Source organism: Phodopus roborovskii, unplaced genomic scaffold (assembly GCF_943737965.1).
Source record: "Phodopus roborovskii unplaced genomic scaffold, PHOROB, whole genome shotgun sequence".
Taxonomy (NCBI): Eukaryota; Metazoa; Chordata; class Mammalia; order Rodentia; family Cricetidae; genus Phodopus; species Phodopus roborovskii.
The window spans coordinates 13,587,471-13,609,109 of record NW_026126525.1 but is presented as its reverse complement, the minus strand read 5'-3'; the positions used below and the strand labels follow the sequence as shown (position 1 = coordinate 13,609,109).

General features: G+C 36.7%; 1 protein-coding gene across 1 annotated transcript in view; it reads right to left on the bottom strand.

Annotated features, from left to right (window-relative positions):
* The window catches only part of Ankrd17 (ankyrin repeat domain 17), a 129,481-nt gene that overhangs the window by 57,657 nt on the left and 50,185 nt on the right, over window positions 1-21,639 (bottom strand). The window contains exons 2-11 of the mRNA XM_051198092.1: window positions 15,446-15,599; window positions 13,486-13,642; window positions 11,845-11,992; window positions 11,487-11,634; window positions 8,736-8,969; window positions 6,114-6,208; window positions 4,414-4,651; window positions 2,684-2,875; window positions 2,033-2,142; window positions 577-664 (exon numbers count right to left, since the gene is read on the bottom strand). Coding sequence (XP_051054049.1) covers window positions 577-664; window positions 2,033-2,142; window positions 2,684-2,875; window positions 4,414-4,651; window positions 6,114-6,208; window positions 8,736-8,969; window positions 11,487-11,634; window positions 11,845-11,992; window positions 13,486-13,642; window positions 15,446-15,599 — 1,564 coding nt within the window. The remainder of the gene's footprint in view (window positions 1-576; window positions 665-2,032; window positions 2,143-2,683; window positions 2,876-4,413; window positions 4,652-6,113; window positions 6,209-8,735; window positions 8,970-11,486; window positions 11,635-11,844; window positions 11,993-13,485; window positions 13,643-15,445; window positions 15,600-21,639) is intronic.

Sequence of the window (21,639 nt, the reverse complement as noted above, 5' to 3'; positions counted from 1 at the left end):
AGAAGTAATTTAAAGGAAATAATGTGTTTATTTGGTCAGAAAAGAAATCACAAGAATAACTGCTGAGAATGAATGAAAACCTTCATGTACCTTGACATGGCATATTTTAATTATGTATTTTCTTCATTCAATTTAATATCATCTATCTTTTACAAAGAGGACAACATTGGAGAGGAAGTTTGGGGAGTGGAAGGAGAAAAGGGAGGGAGAACTGGGATTGGAATATAAAACATAAACAAACAAACAGGAAAGATGCTTGACCCAAGTTTATCGGTGGCAAAAAACAAAAACCCATGTTTGAAAATAATGCTGTATTACACTAACAGAATAAGACTTAAGTACCTTTCTTTTTAAGTGTTCCTTCAAAAGAGCACTACTTAGTGTAATATGTAATAGCCTTTTTTAGCTCACAACTATTACATATACTATGAGATCCATATTACTAATGTTAGTAGCATCCCTTCTCTATGTCATATAATAACCACAAAATGTTCTTTAGCCTTCAAAGGTGAAAATATCTTAGTACCGTGCCAGACAGATGATAGTTCAGGAGCAAACAAACAAAACTAAGCTTACCTTTACTAATTAAGAACTGAACTGTGCAAACATGGCCAGCTCTTGCAGCTTTCATTAAAGGGGTTCTTCCACCTTCAGATTCATGTTCCTGTTTTTAAAAAAAAACATAAAAACAAAACAAAAAACCATTTGTGTGACTTATATTTAACTGCAGGAAATACTTAATTAAAAAGGAACAGTAGATTAATTCTGAAGACAAGTATATCATTTAATGATTAAATTAAGGAAAATACATTTTTCAATTTAAAAACATTATGCACTTTATTGTAATAATCTGAAACCTAAAGTAGGGTGTAGGGCACATCTGCAATCGTAGTTATGAGAAGCTACAGTAACAGGGTTGCAAGTGTAGCATGCTGGCACCTTAGCTTCTGAAGAACACTGAGGTGACACTTCATCTAATTAAAGCTGGCAGTGTTTCTCTTTAAAATGATTGTAGAACTTGAACATTTGATAAATAGAGCTCCCCTTTTCAATCGGGAGATCCTGCTACACACCTCAGGCTTACACAGAACAGTGCTCCCCTAGTTGAATCTTCTGAATGATAGGATTATAATTTATACAACCTCTCCTCAAACCCACACCATTTTCTGAAAATCTCATATAGCACAGGCTTGCCTCAATGCTCACTCTAGTGAGGCTCAATTGAACTCAGTCTCTCCTGAGAGCTAGTGTGAGACCAGATCTTCCCTCCACACAAATACTTCACACCTTCTACACACTCACACAACTCCTATACTTTTGTTCCAATTAAAGAGCTCTTTTGTCCAGGGCCCCCTTTCCAAGCCCCATCCAGCCAATGAACTGGTATGTCGAATGACTACTTACATTTTTTGATCTTCATTACTCTCTGTACATTACCTCTGACATCTCTTAATATCCCACACAGACTGTATTTACCATCTATTTAACCCTCCTTACTAGTTATGTACTATTTGTGGGACAAAATTAAGTATTTATGTTTTAATATTTTAATAATGCTTAAAATACAGTAGGCAATTTTCCCCCCCAACCTATAAAGAAATGCATCTAAGCCATATTTACCTTAAGTAAGCAACTAAGGAAAACTTCATTTGCAGTAATCTCTACAATTCTTTGTAAGGGCACGGGATTAGTGAATTGAATAGTATTACAAAAACAAGGGGGAAGAAAACTAAATAATGTTTAAAAAAATTACAATGTAACTTAAAATGAAGAAGAAAAGGAAAAAAAAAAAAAAACACAGGACCCCATAAAGTAAGAAGATATGCCTTTGGATTAGTTTATTGGCTTTGTCACAGGAGCAGGGTCTCACCATGTACTCCAGGAAGGCCTTGGGACTCTGGACTCAAGTAGCCTAGGATGTCCTTAAACTCACAGGCATCTTCCTTCTCCAGCCTACCGGGTGCATAGGCATGTGCTACAATGCCTACTTCATCTTATTTTTCTAAATAAAGATTTAAGTGATACAGCTTACCAGATCTGCACCTGCCTGAAGTAAGACGTCTGCTACATCCGTATGGCCATTTTCACAGGCATATGTTAGAGCTGTGTCTCCTGTTGCTGTCGTGGCATGAACATTAGCTCCTGTAACAGGTAAAAATGATTACTATTAAAATCATTTTTAAAAAAAGGAACATAAACCTGGTAAAGATAGCCTACAGTTCCTAAAATCAGACAAAGTATCCATATCCATTTCTAGAGTGAATACATTTTTAAAAGAGGTTAAAGTCTGCAAAACATGGTTCAGAAGGTAAAGGTAACTGCCAACAGCCTAATCACACAAGTTCAGTCCCCAGGACGACATGGTAAAAAGAGAGCTGAATCCCACAAGTTGTCCTCTACTTCTCAACACTTACACTGTGGCATGTCTGCATGCACACATACAGAATTAAATGAAGTAATTTTTGAAAAAGAAATATGAATAAAAGTACTTAAAGTTAAAGCTGCATATACTTATTATGACAGGTACATTATTCAAAACATACACAAAGCATATCCAATCTTTTCAACACATAGTCTGTGTACCATAACAACATAAAAAAAATATTTGTACTGTGATTTTTATTTGCATCATGCAATATGTACCCAAATGTAAAAAAAAAAAAAAAAAAAAAAAAAAGCTCACCTGCAGCTAGTAAGTATTTCACCAACTCCAGGTGGCCCTCTTGAGCAGCTTCCATTAGAGGGGTAGAACAGCCGAGTTCGATATCAGCTCCAGCCTTAATGAGAAAGTCTGCCACTTCCAGAAAACCTCCACAGCACGCCAGGGTCAAGGCAGTTTCTTGAGTTTCTTCTGTCTGTGCATTAATATTTGCTCCTAAAAGAAAGATTATACTTAAAAGAAGTACAGAAATTTATACACAAACAAAATACAACTGTTTCTAATGTTTCTAATAAACAGAAGCATCTCCTATTCTTGACAATCAAAAGTAAATGGGGAAACCCCACATTCATTCATAAGTGGATATTTTCTATATGCAGTTAGAGTATTTGTTTAAAAAGAAGGTACCAGTCATAAGAGTATTAAAATCACCTAATTATTTCCTATAAAAATTCAAAATGGAGAATAAATGTACTAATGACATTAACATTTAATAAGTAGTTACTATTTCCCAAGCAATATTAAAAGTACAGAGTGTTAAGGTACATTTATTTACAAAATTTGAATTTAGGGAGAGGCAATGCTGGAGAACGAACCCATGGCCTACCATATTAGGCAATTTTGTGTGGTATTAGATGGAGATCAAACACAAGTCCCTGGGAATACTCAGTAAATATCCTACAACAGAGCAGTATATTCCTAAGGCCTTATGTTAGTATATAGTTAGCACTATTTTACATAAAGCCAAACAAGCTGAGGTTAATTCACTTGTCCTACCAACACTACCATAACCATGACTGATTATTTGGCACCACATGAAAAGCACTGTTATAGTAGTTCCTCTCCCTCCTTCCCTCTCAATAGAAAGGAAACTGCCTAAAGTAACAAAACTGTCATGCAGTGTTCACATTTTAAAACGTCTGCCAGGCTGTTGTGATGCACACCTTCAACCCAGCACTCAGGAGAGACAGTTGGATCTCTGCAAGTTCAAGGCCAGCCTGGTCTACAAATCTAGTTTCAGGGCAGCCATGGCTACGGAAAGGAAAAAAAAAAAAATTCTACTTCAAAAATCTGAACTTTTAAAGTTCTAATGAATAGACTCTACATAAAAACAAGTAAATGTGCCATTTGTGTTAAATGGACCAGATTTCACTACTGAAAGAAAAAAGAAATAACACTATAAATATAGATTATTGTGTAAATGGTAAATGTAAAATATTTAAATTACTAGATCATTTCACATTTTCCAAAAATTTCTTATGGTCTAACCTCAACAGTTTCTAGTGTACATGCACCTGTGTTGGTTGGTCTTGAGTGTTCTTTTGTTTTTCCTCAGTGTCTCTGTATACAGGGCCAGATGGCAGCCTCCTAAGCACTGTGATTACAAGTGTGTACTACCCACTGGGCCTGCTGCATACTTTCATCAAGCTAACCTTCACAGCAGTGTTGTCCACGTTGTTCCACTACACACTTATTCATGAGTTAGTGTCCTCCCTCACCATAATAGGCTTGGAAAATTATGGTACCTCATGTTCCCTTAAGACAAATGTTGACATGAACCTTGATTTTGTTGTTTACTTGTTTCACAGCACAGGACTACGTTGAAAACAACTCTACTGAGCCACTTTACATCAAACAGTGTAGACATTTGGGAGCACCAGCTCAGTGTAAATATACTAAGGAGCTGATATACTGAAATCCAGTCTTAACAAAGTTCTACCATTTATGGATTAGTAACTGCTACAAGTGCTTACCTTGGCCTAGAAGTAACGCAACCATTTCTTCATGTCCTTCTCGGGCTGCTTCCATCAAAGGTGTATAACCTTCATCATTGACCTCTTCCAGGCTAGCTCCTCTTTCAATGAGTAAGGCTGCAAGTTCCACATGTCCCCCACATGCAGCCAAAGTCAATGGTGACTCAAATGAATCAGCTGGCATGTTCACTTGAGCACCGCTGTCTAGAAGCAACCTAGCTACTTCAACATGGCCATCCTATTCAAAAGCAATTAAAAATTAAATCAGTACCAAAAAATTTAAAACTTCTCAGTTACCATACAATGACATTTGCTGACTTTTACTCAATAGAATATGTCTCCATCTGGCAGTTTGATAAACTTATGTTATATGCTGCCTATACTATTTATCCCACAGAGCTTGAGGAGTTAAAGCAAACAGAGAAAAACGGTGTGTCTGATCAAGAAGTTTATTAGCCACAAAAACAGAAGTGGAAAGAAATGAATAGAGACAATCCCAAGGCCACAAAGAATCATTGGAGCATGATGGACATTTAAATGACAAGTGACAAAACTCAGGTACAGGGAAAAGCAAATTTTTCATAAGATTTCAAGAGTGCTCAAACTTTAGATTAAGCAGTAAACAGTTTTTGAAGCAGTGGAGAAAAAGGGAATCATGTGTTAAAGGAACAAAATGAGTACATGATGCTTTCTTTACTGTCTTTAAAGACAACGAACTCAAAAGCTCCAAAGAAATTAACATATGTTCAAAAGGGAAATTTTATTAAAACACAGGGCTGACAATAAAGAAAGCAATTTATAATTAAAATACTAAATGATGATCATCTACCACTTCTTATAAATATCTCATAATTTTTTTCAGATACCTTCCCTTTTGTAGATTATAAATTAGAATATAAAAGTTTAAGGGTATTAAAATTTCATTTCCAAGAACAAACTCTAAAATACAATTCATTGTATATATGTTGTAAGAATTTTGTGTGTCATGTGTATATCTGAGTGCTTTGTCTGCATTTAGGTGTACCACATGCATGCAGGTACCCAACAAGGCCACAAGCAAAGGGTTAACAGTCCCTTGGAGCTAGAGTTGCAAGCAGTTGTGAGCTCCACGTGTGAATTCTGTGACCATGCACAGAAAGAGCAGCAAGTGCTCTCATCTGCTGAGTCATCTCATGAGCTATCTGTGTGTGTCTGTCTGTGTGTGCTCAAGCATGGACGCGCGCACGCACGCGCGCGCGCGCACACACACACACACACTCAAAACTAGGTATCTTGAGACAGGGTCTTTCTACACAGACTGCCTATCATGACTCACTGTGTAGACAGGCTGTCTGAACCTCATGGAGATCCTATCTCTGCCTCCCTAGTGCTGAGATTAAAGACATGTATCTTTTCTCCCATCTTTTTGACAGGGTCTTGCTATGTAGCCATGTTTCAATCAGTATTCACCATGTATTCTAGCCTTGCCTCAAACTAACAGCAATCTTCCTATTTCAACCCCCCCCAAACGCTTTGATTACATAAGATCACCAAGTGCATCTTAAAAGTAATTGTTCAGCTGAGGTTCTGTTCCACAATTTAAAAAAAAAAAAAAAAATAGAGCTTTTACATTCAAGGAAAAGGCTCTTTATTTTAGAGTAGTTCTACCTCTCTACACCTAGTATGAAAATATACTTCATATATGCATTTGTACATCTTACCATACAAGCCTCCATTAGAGCAGTGTGCATTTCATCTGTTTTATGCTCTTGATCAGCGCCTGCTTCCAAAAGAAACCGCACCATCTCTAGATGTCCTAAATCAAAAGTGTATTGGATTACTTATATGTACTTTCAAAAACTATTTTTAAAATCAAAGTGACATATAATTTTGGTGCATATTGCATTATTTACTAGAAAAAAAACCTGTTATGGCTCAGTCCTAGAACACAGCTGTAATCTAAAAGGTTTCTGCTTGAATATTGTAAACAGGATTAAATAGTCAAGCATAGGCCAAGAGGCAGAGCAAGCAACCAGTTGACAGGAAGTGAACATAGGATTAAGGGGGGGAAAAAAAAAACAGAAAGAGGGAGTCAGGAGGACAGACAGAGAGGCATACAGGAAGTAGAAGGGACACTGAATTTGAAGAGACTGTTTTTGAGTTGGTAGAAAGGAAAGGGACTGGCTTCTGAGAAGCGGGGAAGGGGGTGATCAGCTGGGTGCTTCCTCTGCATCTCTGAGCTAGCAGGCTTTCACCCCAGCATCTGGCTCCTGACTCTTTATTGGTAAAATTGAACAACTGAGATTTTGTTGACAACAGATAGGTGCAGACAAATAGTCATTATGAAGCTCATTCAGCACATTTATACTTGATTGTGTTATTTTTAGATTTTTGTTATTTTTAATTTTGTCTACTCATGTGAGTGCAGTGCCGGTGGAGAGCCAAAGAGCTGCTCATATTTCCCCTGGAGCTGGAGTTGTGAGCTTCCATGCAGGTGCTTATAAGCTGAACTCAGATCCTCTGCGAAAGCAGCCATTTCATCATCCCCTACTTCCATTTATTTTTCAAGAGCTAGTAGCCTGGGATGAAAATCATTTAAGCAGTTCCATCTACGAGTTCAAGTGCTTGAAGCGACAATAATCAACACACCAACTTTTCAGGAGAAATAGTAAACTACCTGTGCGAAAATATTCTTAAAACACCATTTAACTTATATGTATTCCTTTACTTGAAAATAAGATATAGGATAGAAACAGTTTCAAATAAGCCTTATTTAACAGTTCAAGAAGTAACTAAAAAGTAGAAAACCAATTATACTTAATTAGGACTTTGGATACCATAAGAGAGCAATAAGAAATGTGTTATCATCAATATATATATATATATATATATATATATATATATATATATATATATACATACATACACAGTCCTAAATGAAGAGCTAAAATAAAGACTTATTAAGTACAGCATCTACTACACCTTGGTTTAACTCACTACACATATCTTCCTTTTCCTTTGTAATTCTCCCATTCCAAACATCTACATAAATCCTCAATCTGCATGACTTCTAGACCGCTTCTATAGTGTTGACAAACTAACAGGAAATGGCAGGAGAAACAGAAGAAACAAACATTGATCCCTGGAAGTATTCAAGATGTACTCTACTAGTTTAATTCTCTAACTATCTTCCAATTAAAACTTGCAAGCCTAACCTTAGATAGCACATAAACAAAGGTGAGAGACTAGAGTTGTCAAGAGTAGTCTCATCACAAAGCTCTCTGGCAAGCTGGGAACCTGTTTTGGGTTCAAAACTGTTAGCAACCACAGGGTGGTGGTGCTGTACAACTTCAGCTCTAGCACTCGGGAGGCAGAGGCAGAGGCAGGTGGTTGGTCTCTGTGAGTGGAAGGCCAGCCTGGTCTACAGAGCAAGTTCCAGGACAAGCTCCAAAGCTATAGAGAAGCAAACAAACAAACAAAACACAACAACAAAAAGGTGTATAAAACCATCCAATAAAATTTCCCAAAAATTACCTTAACAAAGACCAGAACCTGTGCCTAACTACCACACAGGAACAGGAAAGTAATTGACTTCAACTGCATTCTTTAACTGAAAATCTGCTAACATCAGACACTCAAAATTGTAACTTAAATTGTAACAACCATTAATATAGCAAAGTATTACTTTCTAATGCTTTTAAAGGAAATCAGTTCTAAAGACAAATATAAGATTATGGCCACTCTTAAACACAGCAGAACGCAATGGAAAGGGAAGGACTGAGCGGAGTAAAGACAGAATGGAAATTTTAAGTAGTCACTCATTTACAAGCTTATGAAAGTGAGGAGTCAAGATGAGGGTGTCTCCTAAATTTTATAACTGCCCTTGCAGATCAATACCGATGGTGTTTTAAGAACTAAAATGTGGCGTGGGTATAGATACAGACACCAAGTTCCATGGCTTATTTTTTTAAAGTTCCTTAAACTTTAAAAAAAGAAAAGAAGGAAAAATATGAGACTATGGCTCTTTTAAAAATCTCCACTGTTGATTGCATGTAACAGGGCCTATCTGACGCACCTAAGAATCCATATTCTGAGCCGCACAAGGTAAAGCATTTCCAATACGCAAAACCATCATAAAGTATAATCACACTAAAATTATCAGTTTCCTCTGATAAAACTGTCAATTTCAATGGCAATTATTTACAATGTTCACTGTCATTGTAAACATTAAAACCAAGCTTGTTATTTACATTTAATGACACTATATACTATTATGTTTTACTGTTAATTTAAAAGCTGATTTTAGTTTCATTATTTTATTTTAAAAAAGATTTATACTATACCTTTATAACAAGCTAATGTGAGGGCACTCTCTTTAAATTCGTTGGAATGCGTATTGATACCAGCTCCATTTTCTAGCAGCAGCCTGGCCACTTCCACATGTCCAGCACTTCCAGCTTCCATAAGAGGAGTATGACCATTTTCATTATGGTCCTCAATACTAGCACCGGATTCCAAGAGCACCTTTACAACATCTACATAGCCTCCAGCACAAGCGTAAGTAAGGGCTGTGTTGCCTGTTTAGGTAAGGAAACAATGAAAAGACATTAAGATCATTTACACACACACACACACACACACACACACACACATCTCAGCCCAGTGAGATGCTTCAGTGCATAAATGGACATATTACCAAGTCGGACAACTTGAGTTTCATCCCCACAACTTATATGGAGAAAGAGAAAAGAACTCTAGTCCCCAAGTGCATCCACAGCACCTATGTGCATGCATACACACACATTAAAAAAGTGTAAAACATTTTAAAAAATGAAATTAGAAAAATTTACATTCAAAAGGTTGAAATGGAAAACTATAGCCATAAAAATATTTAGTAATAGACATAATTGCCGTAATTACATTATTCAACTGTACTTTCTCTTTCTGAAATCAATTTCCTGTCCTCCCTTTCTGTTTAAAACCAGTATAGTACTATGCTCGGTGGTATGGGTTATAATCTCAACTATTAGAAAGTTAAAGCAAAAGGATTAGAAATTCAGGGCTAGCCTATGCTACAGAGTGACCTTAAAGAGAGTGTGGACAATTATGTAGGAGTCTTAAAATACAAGCTAAAAGGCCTAGGAACTTAGCTCATTTGGGGAATGTTTGCCTAGCCTGTGCAAATTCTGATGTTAATCCCTTGTACTGCCAAACAATAAAAACAAAATACATGTCAGATTATAGAAAAAGCAGATATACTTATCAAGACTGGGGAATTAAGATTTGAAGGGAAGCCACACCCAGGACATATAAACAAAATTGGGACCTAAATAAGATCCGAACAATAATTCAAACAGATATACTAACATTGAAAGAAGAAATCTCAGAGTCCCAGCCTAGATAAAGAACTACAGGCAACTAATGAATGCTAATAGGGAGAGATTCAGCATTTCCCAGAGATAAGCCCACTAAGTAATTATCTAATAACAAATGATCAACCCTAAAATCAAATACCTAAAATCCACACTAAAAGGACTCAGTAAGCCGTATTTATATATTCATGCACATAAATAAAACAATACACAGTAAAAAGAGGTTGTCAATCTGAGAGGGAATTATAGGGATGGGTGGAAGAACACCGGGAATAGAGGGACATGGGAGGGCTCCAAGGAAATTGGAGGTGATGGAGGGAAGACAGGAAACATGGAAGTAATTAATGACAAATAAACACACACTTTGGAGAACTATAAACGAGCTGTGCAGTTCTTTCCTGAAACTTTTTCCTTTCCAAGTGAGATAAAAAGTTATAGCTAATTTTATGATGAAAAATGTTTCATAAAGCATTATTTTTAAATAAATGTCATCATTTATCCAAACCCAAACCTATCATATATAACCCACAAACTAACTGACCAATGTCAAATAATTTTTAAAAAGATTCATATCTTTGTTTTTGGAACAAGCTATGCAGTTCAGGCAAGTCTCAACTTATAACAATCCTCTTGACTCTGTCTCCCACATGTAAGAATTGCAAGTATGAGTCAAGACAATGAGCAAAAGTCTTTGTAATTTAAAAACTTGCCATGTTAAAAAAAAAACCAACTTGATAAATGAAAAATTATATAGACTTCTTTTTAAAACACAACTAAACCTGTTTTTTTGTTTTTTGTTTTGTTTTTAATATGAGGAATACTCACAAAATACAATTTAGTACAATGTTAGGTCAAAGTTTAACCCAACCTTTTAGAAGAAGAATTTAATTGAGGCCAAACTAATGTCCCATTGGAAATGTTTTTGTAGTTCTTTTTCCTGGGCCACAGTTAGCAAAATTAGGAGCTCATGGTCTTGTCCTTGTTGCTCATCCTATTCTCCCCACTTCTTGCATTAATAGTAAAAAGGAAGACAGGGTTTGAGAAGTGTAAGCCATAATTCTGCACATCTACAAAGTAAACTTTCAAATCCAGTGCTTAATGTACTTTAAAAGAAGATAAGAGTGTCTCATAAACATAAAAGAAAATGTTTCTTTTAATATTATTTTAAACTTCATAGAGACTTAGGCAGATACTGTGGATTATTAGTTTAAGATGTGTTACATTTGCTTATGCTGTGGAACATTTGTTTTAATGATGCAAAGATTTTATGTTGCACTTGTTTAACTCTGTGAAGCTGTGTTATTTTGCCTGTCTAAAACACCTGACTAGTCTAACAAAGAGCTGAATGACCAATAGCTGAGCAGAGAAAGGATAGGCAGGACTGGCAGGCAGAGAGAGTAAACAGAAGAAACCAGGGAAGGGAGGAGGAGCCAGAAAAGGAGGAAAGGAGGATTGCAGGGACAGCCACAGTGTAAGAAGTAAAGAAAGGTATACAGAAGCAGATGGGGCAATTTAAGAAAAGCAGGGTGTAAGTAAGCCAAGGTATGGCAGGGCGTTCATAAAAAAAATTCTAAGATTTCACTTGTTTAATTTCAGAGCTGAGTGACAGGGACCCCAAAAGAACAAAGAAAGTTAAACAACTCTTAAGTGAATATCTTTATAAGAAACAATTACTAAAAGGGATACTACTAGATAATGAAACTGAAAAGAGGTATGCATGACCTGTTGAAGACTGTGCATTGACATCAGCTTTATGAGCTAGCAGCAACTTCACGATTTTGACATGTCCTCCATTAGCAGCAGCCATTAAAGGTGTAATGTCACCTTTGATTCCCCTGTCTTCCACATTTGCATGCATTGCCAACAAAACCTTGACAAAGGAAAAATATTTTTTTAAGTTACTGAAAGTTCTCAATATATTTATTAATAAATATCTACTCATAAGATTCCTAAGAATCAAAATCTACACACGCTGTATACAACAACTGTTGAAATTAGCTTAATAGGCAAAAGGGCTTAATCTTGTCTTAATAAAGACAGATTTCTTTTAAAGGCTTATTTATTCTCCCAACACACAAACCTGTGCAAGCTCATAGTATCCAGCAGAACAAGCTAAACACAGGAGGCTCTCCCCTTCCTCGGTGTGTTCATTTACACTTCGACCTTCAATGAGTAATTTCCGCACAGCATTTACATCTCCTTCTGAACAGGCCTCTGCCAAACTGCGGCTATGGCAAGAAGAACAGTGTCATCTCAGGGGATGATATAAACATCTGCATTTTTAATGTCATTCTAAATTAAAATTAATCAGTATTCTATCTAAAATGTTTTCAGTTATGTACAATCTAATTCAGAGTAAATAGTGAAATCCTATAACATAAAAATCCAAACAAAAATATAACTGATTAAGCTTTTGTTTAATTGCTAAAAATTCTTATGAAATTATGGAAATATAAAGTGGGTAAGATACTTACTAATTATAAAAACCTACCTGAGTTCTTCCATCAAGTAAGAATATCAGACACAAGATGGGAGCATGTAATAACTAAGTAACTGGGAAAATATTTACTCATAGAATCACCTCAGATATCAGCCCTCCCCCTCTACCTTATTGAGACAAGGTATTGCTCACAGCTATCAGACAGGCACTGGTGGCAGAGGTAGGCGAATCTCTGTGAGTTCAAGGACAGCCTGGTCTACAGAGTAAGTTCCAGGACAGGCTCCAAAGCAATATATAGAAACCCGGTCTCGAAAAACTAAAAACAAAACAAACAAACAAAAAAGCCAGACAGGCTAGTGGGCCCTTGACCTTCTGGGAATTCTCTTATCTCCAATTCCTGTGTCTGGCTTTCAGGTGCTCTGGATATTTGAACTCATGTCCTCACCTTTACTCAGCAAGAACTTTACCCACTGTGCCATCTCCCCACACAGCTTTATGCTCAGTTAGAGGAAGAAAGAAGTCAGTAAGAACTGAAAACTGCAACATAGCAATGACACTTCTTCAGATGCTCTGTTCGCGCTCCAGACATTATATATGAAATATGATTTTCATTATATAGCACTAGAAAACATTAAGGTATTAATTATAATATATTGAATCCTAATACTAAAACACTGCAAATACAAAGGATTACAAGACACACACACAAAAAACAAACAAACAAACAAACAAACAACAACAAAAAAAAAAACAGAGTCTGCTGGCCTAACATTCACTTTAAAAAAAAAAAAAAAAAAAAAAATCAGAAACCTCATCTTCTAACATGTGAACTATAAAAAAATGAAATGGATAGAATAGCATTTACTTCTTTGTCACTAATACTTAAGAAAAGCAACATAGATAAATTAAACTTTCCCAAGGTTTAAGACTTTTAGTGTTTCTGTGTATATTCTTGGCACTTGTGTGGAGGAGTCCGCAGCACCATGGGTGCTGGGAAAAAAGCACAGTGCCCCAGGGATTGCAGCAGGCTCCCTCAACAAAGAGCTGCCACTCCAGTCCCCACCTGTCATCAATGCTCACAGTGTCACTTTCTTGACAATGATTAAGCTATTCATCTCCCAGTCTGCTAATATTACTTAAAAGCCTCACTTGCTTCACTCTGTGTGTGTGTGTGTGTGTGTGTGTGTGTGTGTGTGTGTGTGTGTATGTATGGTATTGTGTTAAGTGAATATAGTATCAGACACAAAAACTGATAAATAACTATTGAGTATTATCACTCACTTGTCCGACTGCCCTGCATTTGCTGTGCTTTCAGCTCTCATTCGGGTAAGTGCAGCAGCAGCTTCATCCAACGCACAGCTGACAGATGATGTCAACCTCCGGAGCACTTCAGGGTCTGCAAAGGCTTTACCATCAGCAGTGGATAATTTGCCTATTCCTATTATATTATTTTCACACCCAAAAGAAAAAAAGCAAACCTCGGGTTACAAAAATCTGCATGTAAACATAACCTTCATACACTATAATGGACTGTCTATAATCTTTAAGGTAAATAATTCTTCTCGAATCTAGAATGTCTATCCATGCTGTATGGTTCCTGCATACATGATCTGTCACGCTATGGTGTAAGATGTGGGTCTTTAGCCTAGGCTAGGACACATAGGAGTCTTCTCTGAAACATCTGTCATGTCTTCAGGAGAAGAACATTATCTATGTCAGAGGTTGTTGAGTTGTAGGTACTGAGCCATGAGCTATTTAGTCACTTGATAACCACACAGAAAGACTTCTAAAATAAAGTCAATATAGAGCAAAACAGATGAAATGAATTCTAGAAAAATTATTTTTGACTCACTGATGGTACAAGTGCCAGCAACAACATTCTAATTTTTGGTAAATGCCTATTTTTTCTTTAAGAAAATGGGTGACTATAATCCAGGGTGCATAAAAAAAGACAATCTACATATAACTACTAAATATACTTAACCACATATACTTAGAATCCTCTAAATTATTTAGAAAAGCAAAACAACACAAAAGTAAAAATAGTAAACATCTGAATAAACATAATTGTTACTTTTCCAGTGAGCCCTAATAATACTAGTAAGCTTGCCATGATTAACATTATTTTATACCAGATTATCCAGCTGCATCACCTGTCGCCTGTCATGCTATTAAAAACATAGGCAATGGGACTGAAAAGATGGCTCAGTGATTAAGAGCACTTGATGCTTTTCCAAAGGACATGATCTTGTTCTCAGCACCCAAGTAAGACAGCACACAGACACCTGCAATTCCAGCTCCAGGGGGTCTGACACACCCTCTTCTGACCTCCACACCACTTGCATTAATGTGCAACAAACACACATATACATACAGTATATCTCAAGCCCAAAGATAAACTGATCTAAAATCTAGTCTCTGGACAGATCACACAAGTAATTCAGACAGGCATTGAAATTTAGCAAGGGTTAGGGTCATTTCAAAGAGTAACAAGTAATCTTAACCACTGACTCCATTTGAAGGATCTTTGTGAGTTCTGAGGACAGACTGGGCTACAGAACAAGTACCAGGATAGGCTCCAAAGCTACACAGAGAAACCCTGTCTCAAAAAACAAAACAAAACAAAAGACATCATAAATGAAATGACAAAGTGTATATCTATATTCAAAGATGGGAATGTTAACGTAGTAATGAATAAAAGATGAAAGAAGACTACTTATATATTGATGCTTATTAAAGTTGAAAAATCAAGGGACTTGTTATGCTATTCTAAGCTTTGGGTAAAATATTTTTATTAAAAAAGAGAAGCAAAAGAATGAAGAAGAGGAAATTATTATAGTCTTCCAATTAAAATTATGTTCTTACAGGGAAACAAAAATCCACTCTGAAAAAAGACAATTTGCTTTTCTTATATAATTATGACGCCTATACTCAAAATGGGGGATTCAATGCAATTGACTATTATCATAAAGTTGCCGCAAACTGGACCGAGTGCTAAATCACTACTGCAAGGACAGAATAGGCCTGGGCTACAAAAGCCCATTAATGTATGTGTGTTATATATCAAAGATATCAATACTTTATTCGTTGGGAATAAATTCAGTCAACAGCACTGTAAGCTATGGCAGTGAATCCTATCCGATGTGTGTTTTCTTTTTCCCCCAAATAAAGGAGCACACATTTACAATAGTAAATGTAAAATTCATACAAGAGATAAGTATGAATAAAAAGGAAGCCATACCTGCAGCTTCTAGTAAAGCTTCCAGTCTAGCTTGTGTCTCTGGATCTACGGTCCTGAGGTCTGCACCATCAGCAGTGCCTGATAAGAGCAACTTGGAAGCTGTTTCCAGCATTGGATTCTCCAAATCATCCTGGTCCAAAATGAAAGACTCCACCTAGAAAAGAAACACAGAAAAAGAAGACAAGAAAGAGAGGAAGGAGATAAAAACAAAATAAGATCAGAGGGAGAAAAACATATTTAATATAACTACCAATAATAAGTATAGTAGCAACACTAAATAATTCAAACAGTAAAGCTTAAACTAAAAGAAAACTGAAGATTTTTAAGAACTCATTATTCATTTGCAATCTTTTATTTACTGAAAAACAATATTCATTCTTTCCAGTTTTAGTATGTGCAGGAGATACACCTGAGCTTGTGAACATAATAAATCCTGGATCCTTCCCTGTATTAGCTCTTTAGGAAGTTGTTTTAAACACTCAAGTGTCCTTAGATTTTACACTTAGAATTTTAAAATTATAGTTTATGCTTCCAAGCTTAACTTTTTCATTAAAACAAATACTGTCAATTAAAATGGCAAGTTCACTTTAATCACTTTTGTAGAAATTTGTCAAAAATCCAAGTTTAATACAGTTTGCCAGTTGTACTCTGTAGCAAAAAATAGCATTTCATGAAGGGGAGGAATGGGGGGGGGGAGCTAAATTTTCTTAGGTCTCAGAAAATGAGAAAAGACAGCTTAAGAGGTGAGTCAGACGTTAAAAGCTGAGAATCCAAGTTCAGTTCCCAGCACCCAAGTTGGGGGATTTATAAACACCTACAAACCTGTATTCATGTACACATATCCACATAGCTACAATTTTAAAAGATAATAAATCTTTAAAAATTTTAGTGAAAAGTTAAGACCTGAAGTATTTTCTTTGTTTAACTACAAGCATATAGCAATGAACAATACTTGTATACTTCAGTGCTACAAACTTTAGGACACAAAACATTTACTTACTACTGCTTTTATACTACCAGTGAAAATATCAACACACTAGAAACAAATAACTCCTTGGTATTATGAGAACAATCATTTTGACCTGATAGCCTGAACAGACCATATGTTTAGATACTCATTATATACACCAGAGTGAAATGAAATCTAAGGAAATAGAAACCCACCCACCATACCACATTTTGTTGATTTGAGAGTGTGGCTATGCTGCCTAGTCCAGCATCAAAATCCTAGATTCAAGAGAAGTACTGGGAACCTAGGCAGACAAGATCACACTTAGGAAAAATCTTAAGGTACACAGAATTGCAAAAACTACGATACATGTGGCTTGAGTTCAATTCCCATGGGGTTATATGGACCTGAATGCTGAGTACTCTTGGGGCACCAGATCCATTGGTGCTATAGTTACAGGTAGCTTTGAACAGCATAACATGGGTACAGGAAATGGAACTTAAGTCCTCTGCAGCAGGAGCAAGGAGGATGCGGGCTCTCTTAATCACTGAGCCATCTCTCCACCCCCCATTCCTTTCAGAGACAGTGTCTCCTTCGTGTAGTCCAGGCTTCCTTGGAACTCACTGTGTAGAGGAAAAAAGTGCAAGCAAGCCAAGCTTGAAAACCTGAGTTCAATCCCTGAAACCACATAGTTATCATTTGACCTCCATAGAACCACTGCAGTACATGTATGTATCCTCTCTTACACAGACACAAATATAATTTTTTGAAAATTATATTTATGGTTTTAAAGACCAGTGATCCTGAGATTCTTACCTTTTTGATTCTAAAAGGCTTAGGATACTTAGGGTATAATTGGGAGAAAGGAAAGCTAATTATAAAATCTTATATGGGTGAAGGGAACAAAATGCTCTGTTCATTGATTAAACACATATTACAGAATCCTATATTCAAGTGTTTGCTACTATGAGCATTTATACATCAATGTATGAAAACCAATCTTGCTATTTAGGAACTTATTTTTTTTTTAAAATTGATTGTGTACAAATGGCCAGTAAAATGAGTAAAGGAATATAGTATAGTGTGGGGGTAGAGGTGGTACAAAGAGCTGCATACAATTAAGAGAAAAAGCAGGAAACTTTTCTTTACACCATTAACCCCTCCCCCATCTGGAGGCTGTCCAGGTAGCCCTATGGTACAAAGCTTACCCAGCACGGCCCATGTCCCAAAAGCAGCAGAAAGATTCAATATTTTCTATAAGTAGATTTTGCTCTATTCCCAATAAATGGAGATAGAATGACATAAGAAATTTAATCCCTTAAGCATGCAAAGTAGTCTTATTAAAATTTAAACTAGATTATGCATATATCTCCTTTTCATGTTCTAAATGCTATTAGTAGTTTATCCCCTAAAAAAGTACCAAAGTTAATGAATATTTAAGTATGACAACTGTAAGTTACATTTAAAGTATTGTGGATACAGTATTAGAACTGGGTATTCCATAAAACAGACTGTGTATCCATTTCTCTTGTTTACCAAGTTTTTGAGAACTTCATACATGAGCACTGTAAACTGCATCAATCTCATCTTTCACTGTTCAACCTTCAACCCCTCCAGTACCCACCTTCCAAAATGCATGATCTCATCTGTAATTATTAGCATTACATGTACATACACACGCAAACACACGTGTGTATACAACCAGATGAGACCATTCAGCTTTGCTCACATGCACATATGCCAAAAGCTGATCACTTCGGTTTGGACAAAATAAGTGGGAGCTTGTCCCTGGAGGAGAGTGATTTTCCCTATATTAAATTCTTGGCCAATCTAAAGACAGAAAACTGGAAGGACCAGGTAACCTCTACCCACACAGCCAAAGCTTTCTACCAAAAAAGTCAATGCTAGAGTAATATGAACGGTGTGCTCACAGAGCTCTCCAAAGTCTAACTTCAGTTTTTTATTTAGAAATCAAGTAAATTCCTAAGTAAATTCACTAACAATGATTAAAAGTATCACAATCAAACAATTAAGCACCTGATGCAACATAAAATGTGAAGCATCTCCTATGAACTATTGTCCTTTTAATAAATTTTATTCATTTGTCTTTGGGTATCCACCTGCCACAGTATATGTGTAGAGGTTAGAGAACAACTTGCAGAAGCTAGTTGCCTTTCTTTCATGTGAGTTCCTGAGCTCAAACTCACGTCATCCGGCTTGGCAGCAAATATCTTTAATCCACCAAATTACCTCACCAGCCCTCTTATGGTGTTCTTAACACTACCCCACTCCCAACAAATAATCTAATAAGACCTTTAGAAATAACTCAGTTTGGATTTTAAGGGACCAGCCAGCTCAATGGGTTCCTTACTATGGCTGTTACTCCCCTGGGTAAGATCTGGTTACTACTGGGATGAGAAGCAGAAAATCTGGGTGGTTGTAAACCTGGGATTTATTCCCAACCATACAACTGATGATAGGCCTGGAGCCTCAATGATGGTTATGTTGTTGGGAGTGAGAAAACGCTGCCAGGAGCCCCTGCCCACCTTCTCATGTTTGTTTGATATGTCTCCCTGGATGTGGCAGAAATACTCTCTGGTCTCTGGTATGGGGCAGACTCAAGGTTCTGGAAATTAGTGGACCATATCCAGATTTGTACCACAAAAGCAAAAACAAAAAACAAACAAACAAACAAACAAAAAAAAAACACCTGGTCCTAGAGATGGAGAACTAACTGGTTCCTAGTTTAGCAGTCCCTCCTGCTGGGTTCAGCCCTGAACTTCAGATGACTCACTTCTGAGAGCCTGGCCTGTCTGTGTCCAGAGGCTTCTCCCTTCCTGGGTAGAGCTGCAGGTTTCTTGCCTCCTACTTTGTGCCTCTGATGCTGACTTCACAGATGTTCTCTAAAGACCCCCCTCCTCCCTCTGAACCATTCCCCTGGGCTCCCAGTGCAGCATGCACCTCAGGTATGAACCAGAACTCCATGCCCTGCAGATCTCTGAGCTGGGCAGAGGACTCTGTTCAGTAACTTGAAGGTACAATGGGATGTGTACAGGGAACATCTGGTCATTTCTCCCACATGTTCAGTTCTTGGCTCCTAGAAACTTGTTTTTAACTAATTAAACTTCACTGCTTTTACAAGGGAGGAGGAAGGGAGGGAGGGAAAATAACTCCGTTTTGATAACAGTAATTAAGACAAACCAGAAGATGAACCTTTCTCAACCTAGGCACTAGAGGCATTTTGGATGAGATGCCAAGTAGTAACCCTTTCTCATTTGACAACCAAGAACATACCCAGACACAGTCAAATGCCTCCTTGGGAAGAGTAAAGAGAAACTGCCTTCTCAGGGCCACCCCTCTAATGAAGGTTCACATAAGAAGAAGCTGAAAGCCTCTAATTGAAGTAGAAGCAAACATAAAAATCTAAAATACAGAACAGTTTACACTAAAACCATTTTCTCCTACTAAGCATAGTGGGATCAAAGAACTATTCTAAGTTAACAAGACTTGAACAACAACAATAAATCCTACCTGAAACCTGGCTGAAGCAAGCCAACTAGGGAAAGAGGGCATTTGAGACACAAGAAGAAATTGGACTATTTACTAGGTATTTGTAATTATAAAGGCATTAGTTTGGTTATGTAAGAAAATGCACGTCACTTTTCTGATTCAGTCTCATGTATCTCTGCATGGCCTTAAAATCACTATGCAGCCACAGGCGATCCTGAATTTCCAATACTTCAATACCCACACCTCCTATGTGCTAAGATTACAGATGTGTACCACCAAGTCCAGTTTTATGCAATACTAATGATCAAATCCAGAGCTTTATGCATGCAAGGCAAGCATTCCACCAAATAAGCTATGTCTCCAGCTCTAGAAAATTCTCAATGATGTTGAAATAGACCTACACACACATAAAGCACCTTTTTGTGTTTGTTAAAACCTTAATATTTTTAGTGGTTTCACTGCAAGACTGATTCTGTTTTATTTTAAAACAAATATTACCTATATCCAGTAATAATATTTATATTACAAAGTAAAATTATTACCATATTATCCCCAATGTAAAACATTAATGGAGATAGTTAAATAAAAACCAAGTTTTTTTTTTAACATTGGTAAAATCCAAATAGATTTTTATACCAGTAGTAATACTCCCAAATCATTCTATACTCAAAACAGACAGCAAGTTATATGATGTGGACCAGCTATGAAATCAGCAATTTAAATAACACTTTTCTCAAAGTATAGTCATTAACCTCATAACTAAATCCAAAGGATAAGGAAATAGTGTACTTTGGTTAATTGGCCATCACATACACCAACTCCACTAAATAAACATCTTTACACCTTGTGTGTAAAGCAGTAAGATAGCTATTAGCAACAGAAATACAAAAATGGCTTTTATTATGATCATTGCCTTCCATCAATATACAATCTAGAAAGACAATGCTAAATGAAAACAAGTACCAGCTATATTTGAAAAGAACAGTGACAACGGAGGACAAAGACAAGTCCTCCTTTTACCATGGCTCCAGTTATTTGAATCTGTGATAATAAATTGAATTCTCTAAGTTCATATTCCCTATAGTGATATTCACACTTTAAGACAAAATGTTTCTGAACATTGATAGAATTTATCAATGCCCTGAAACATAGTGTTTCACCACTGAGGTGGCCTACAAAACCCTGAATAAAGTCATGTTTTACACTAACTGCTTTTGTCTCTCAAGCCTGGAAGGGGGGGGGGAGACTATTTGCACTTCCCTGTTCCCTCAACACAGCAAAGAAGATTTACTGTATTCATAATTTGTCACCATAATTTTTTCCTTTACAAATGGTCCTGAACTATGAGTGAGACTTTAGTAAAATATTACACTTGTTAACCAAGTTAATTATTTTTTAAACTAATGTAACTAAAAGGACTTTTCTTATTCCACAAAGACAAAACTGGCAAAAGATCTGAAAAATACTTCAAGTCTTTCTTATAAAGTCAATGGCACCAAGGCTATAGCTCAGCCTGTAGAAGCTGGACAACTTGAATTCAATCACCAGAACCCACACAAAGGCAAGAGAAAAACCACTACACAAAGCTGTCTTCTATTTCTACATACGTGAGGGAACACCAGTGTCCCACATACATTGTCCCCACATGAGTGAAAATACACACACACACACACACACACACACACACACACACACTTGCTTTGAAAGAGGTGTTCTCTTTCCTTTCTGCAGCCAC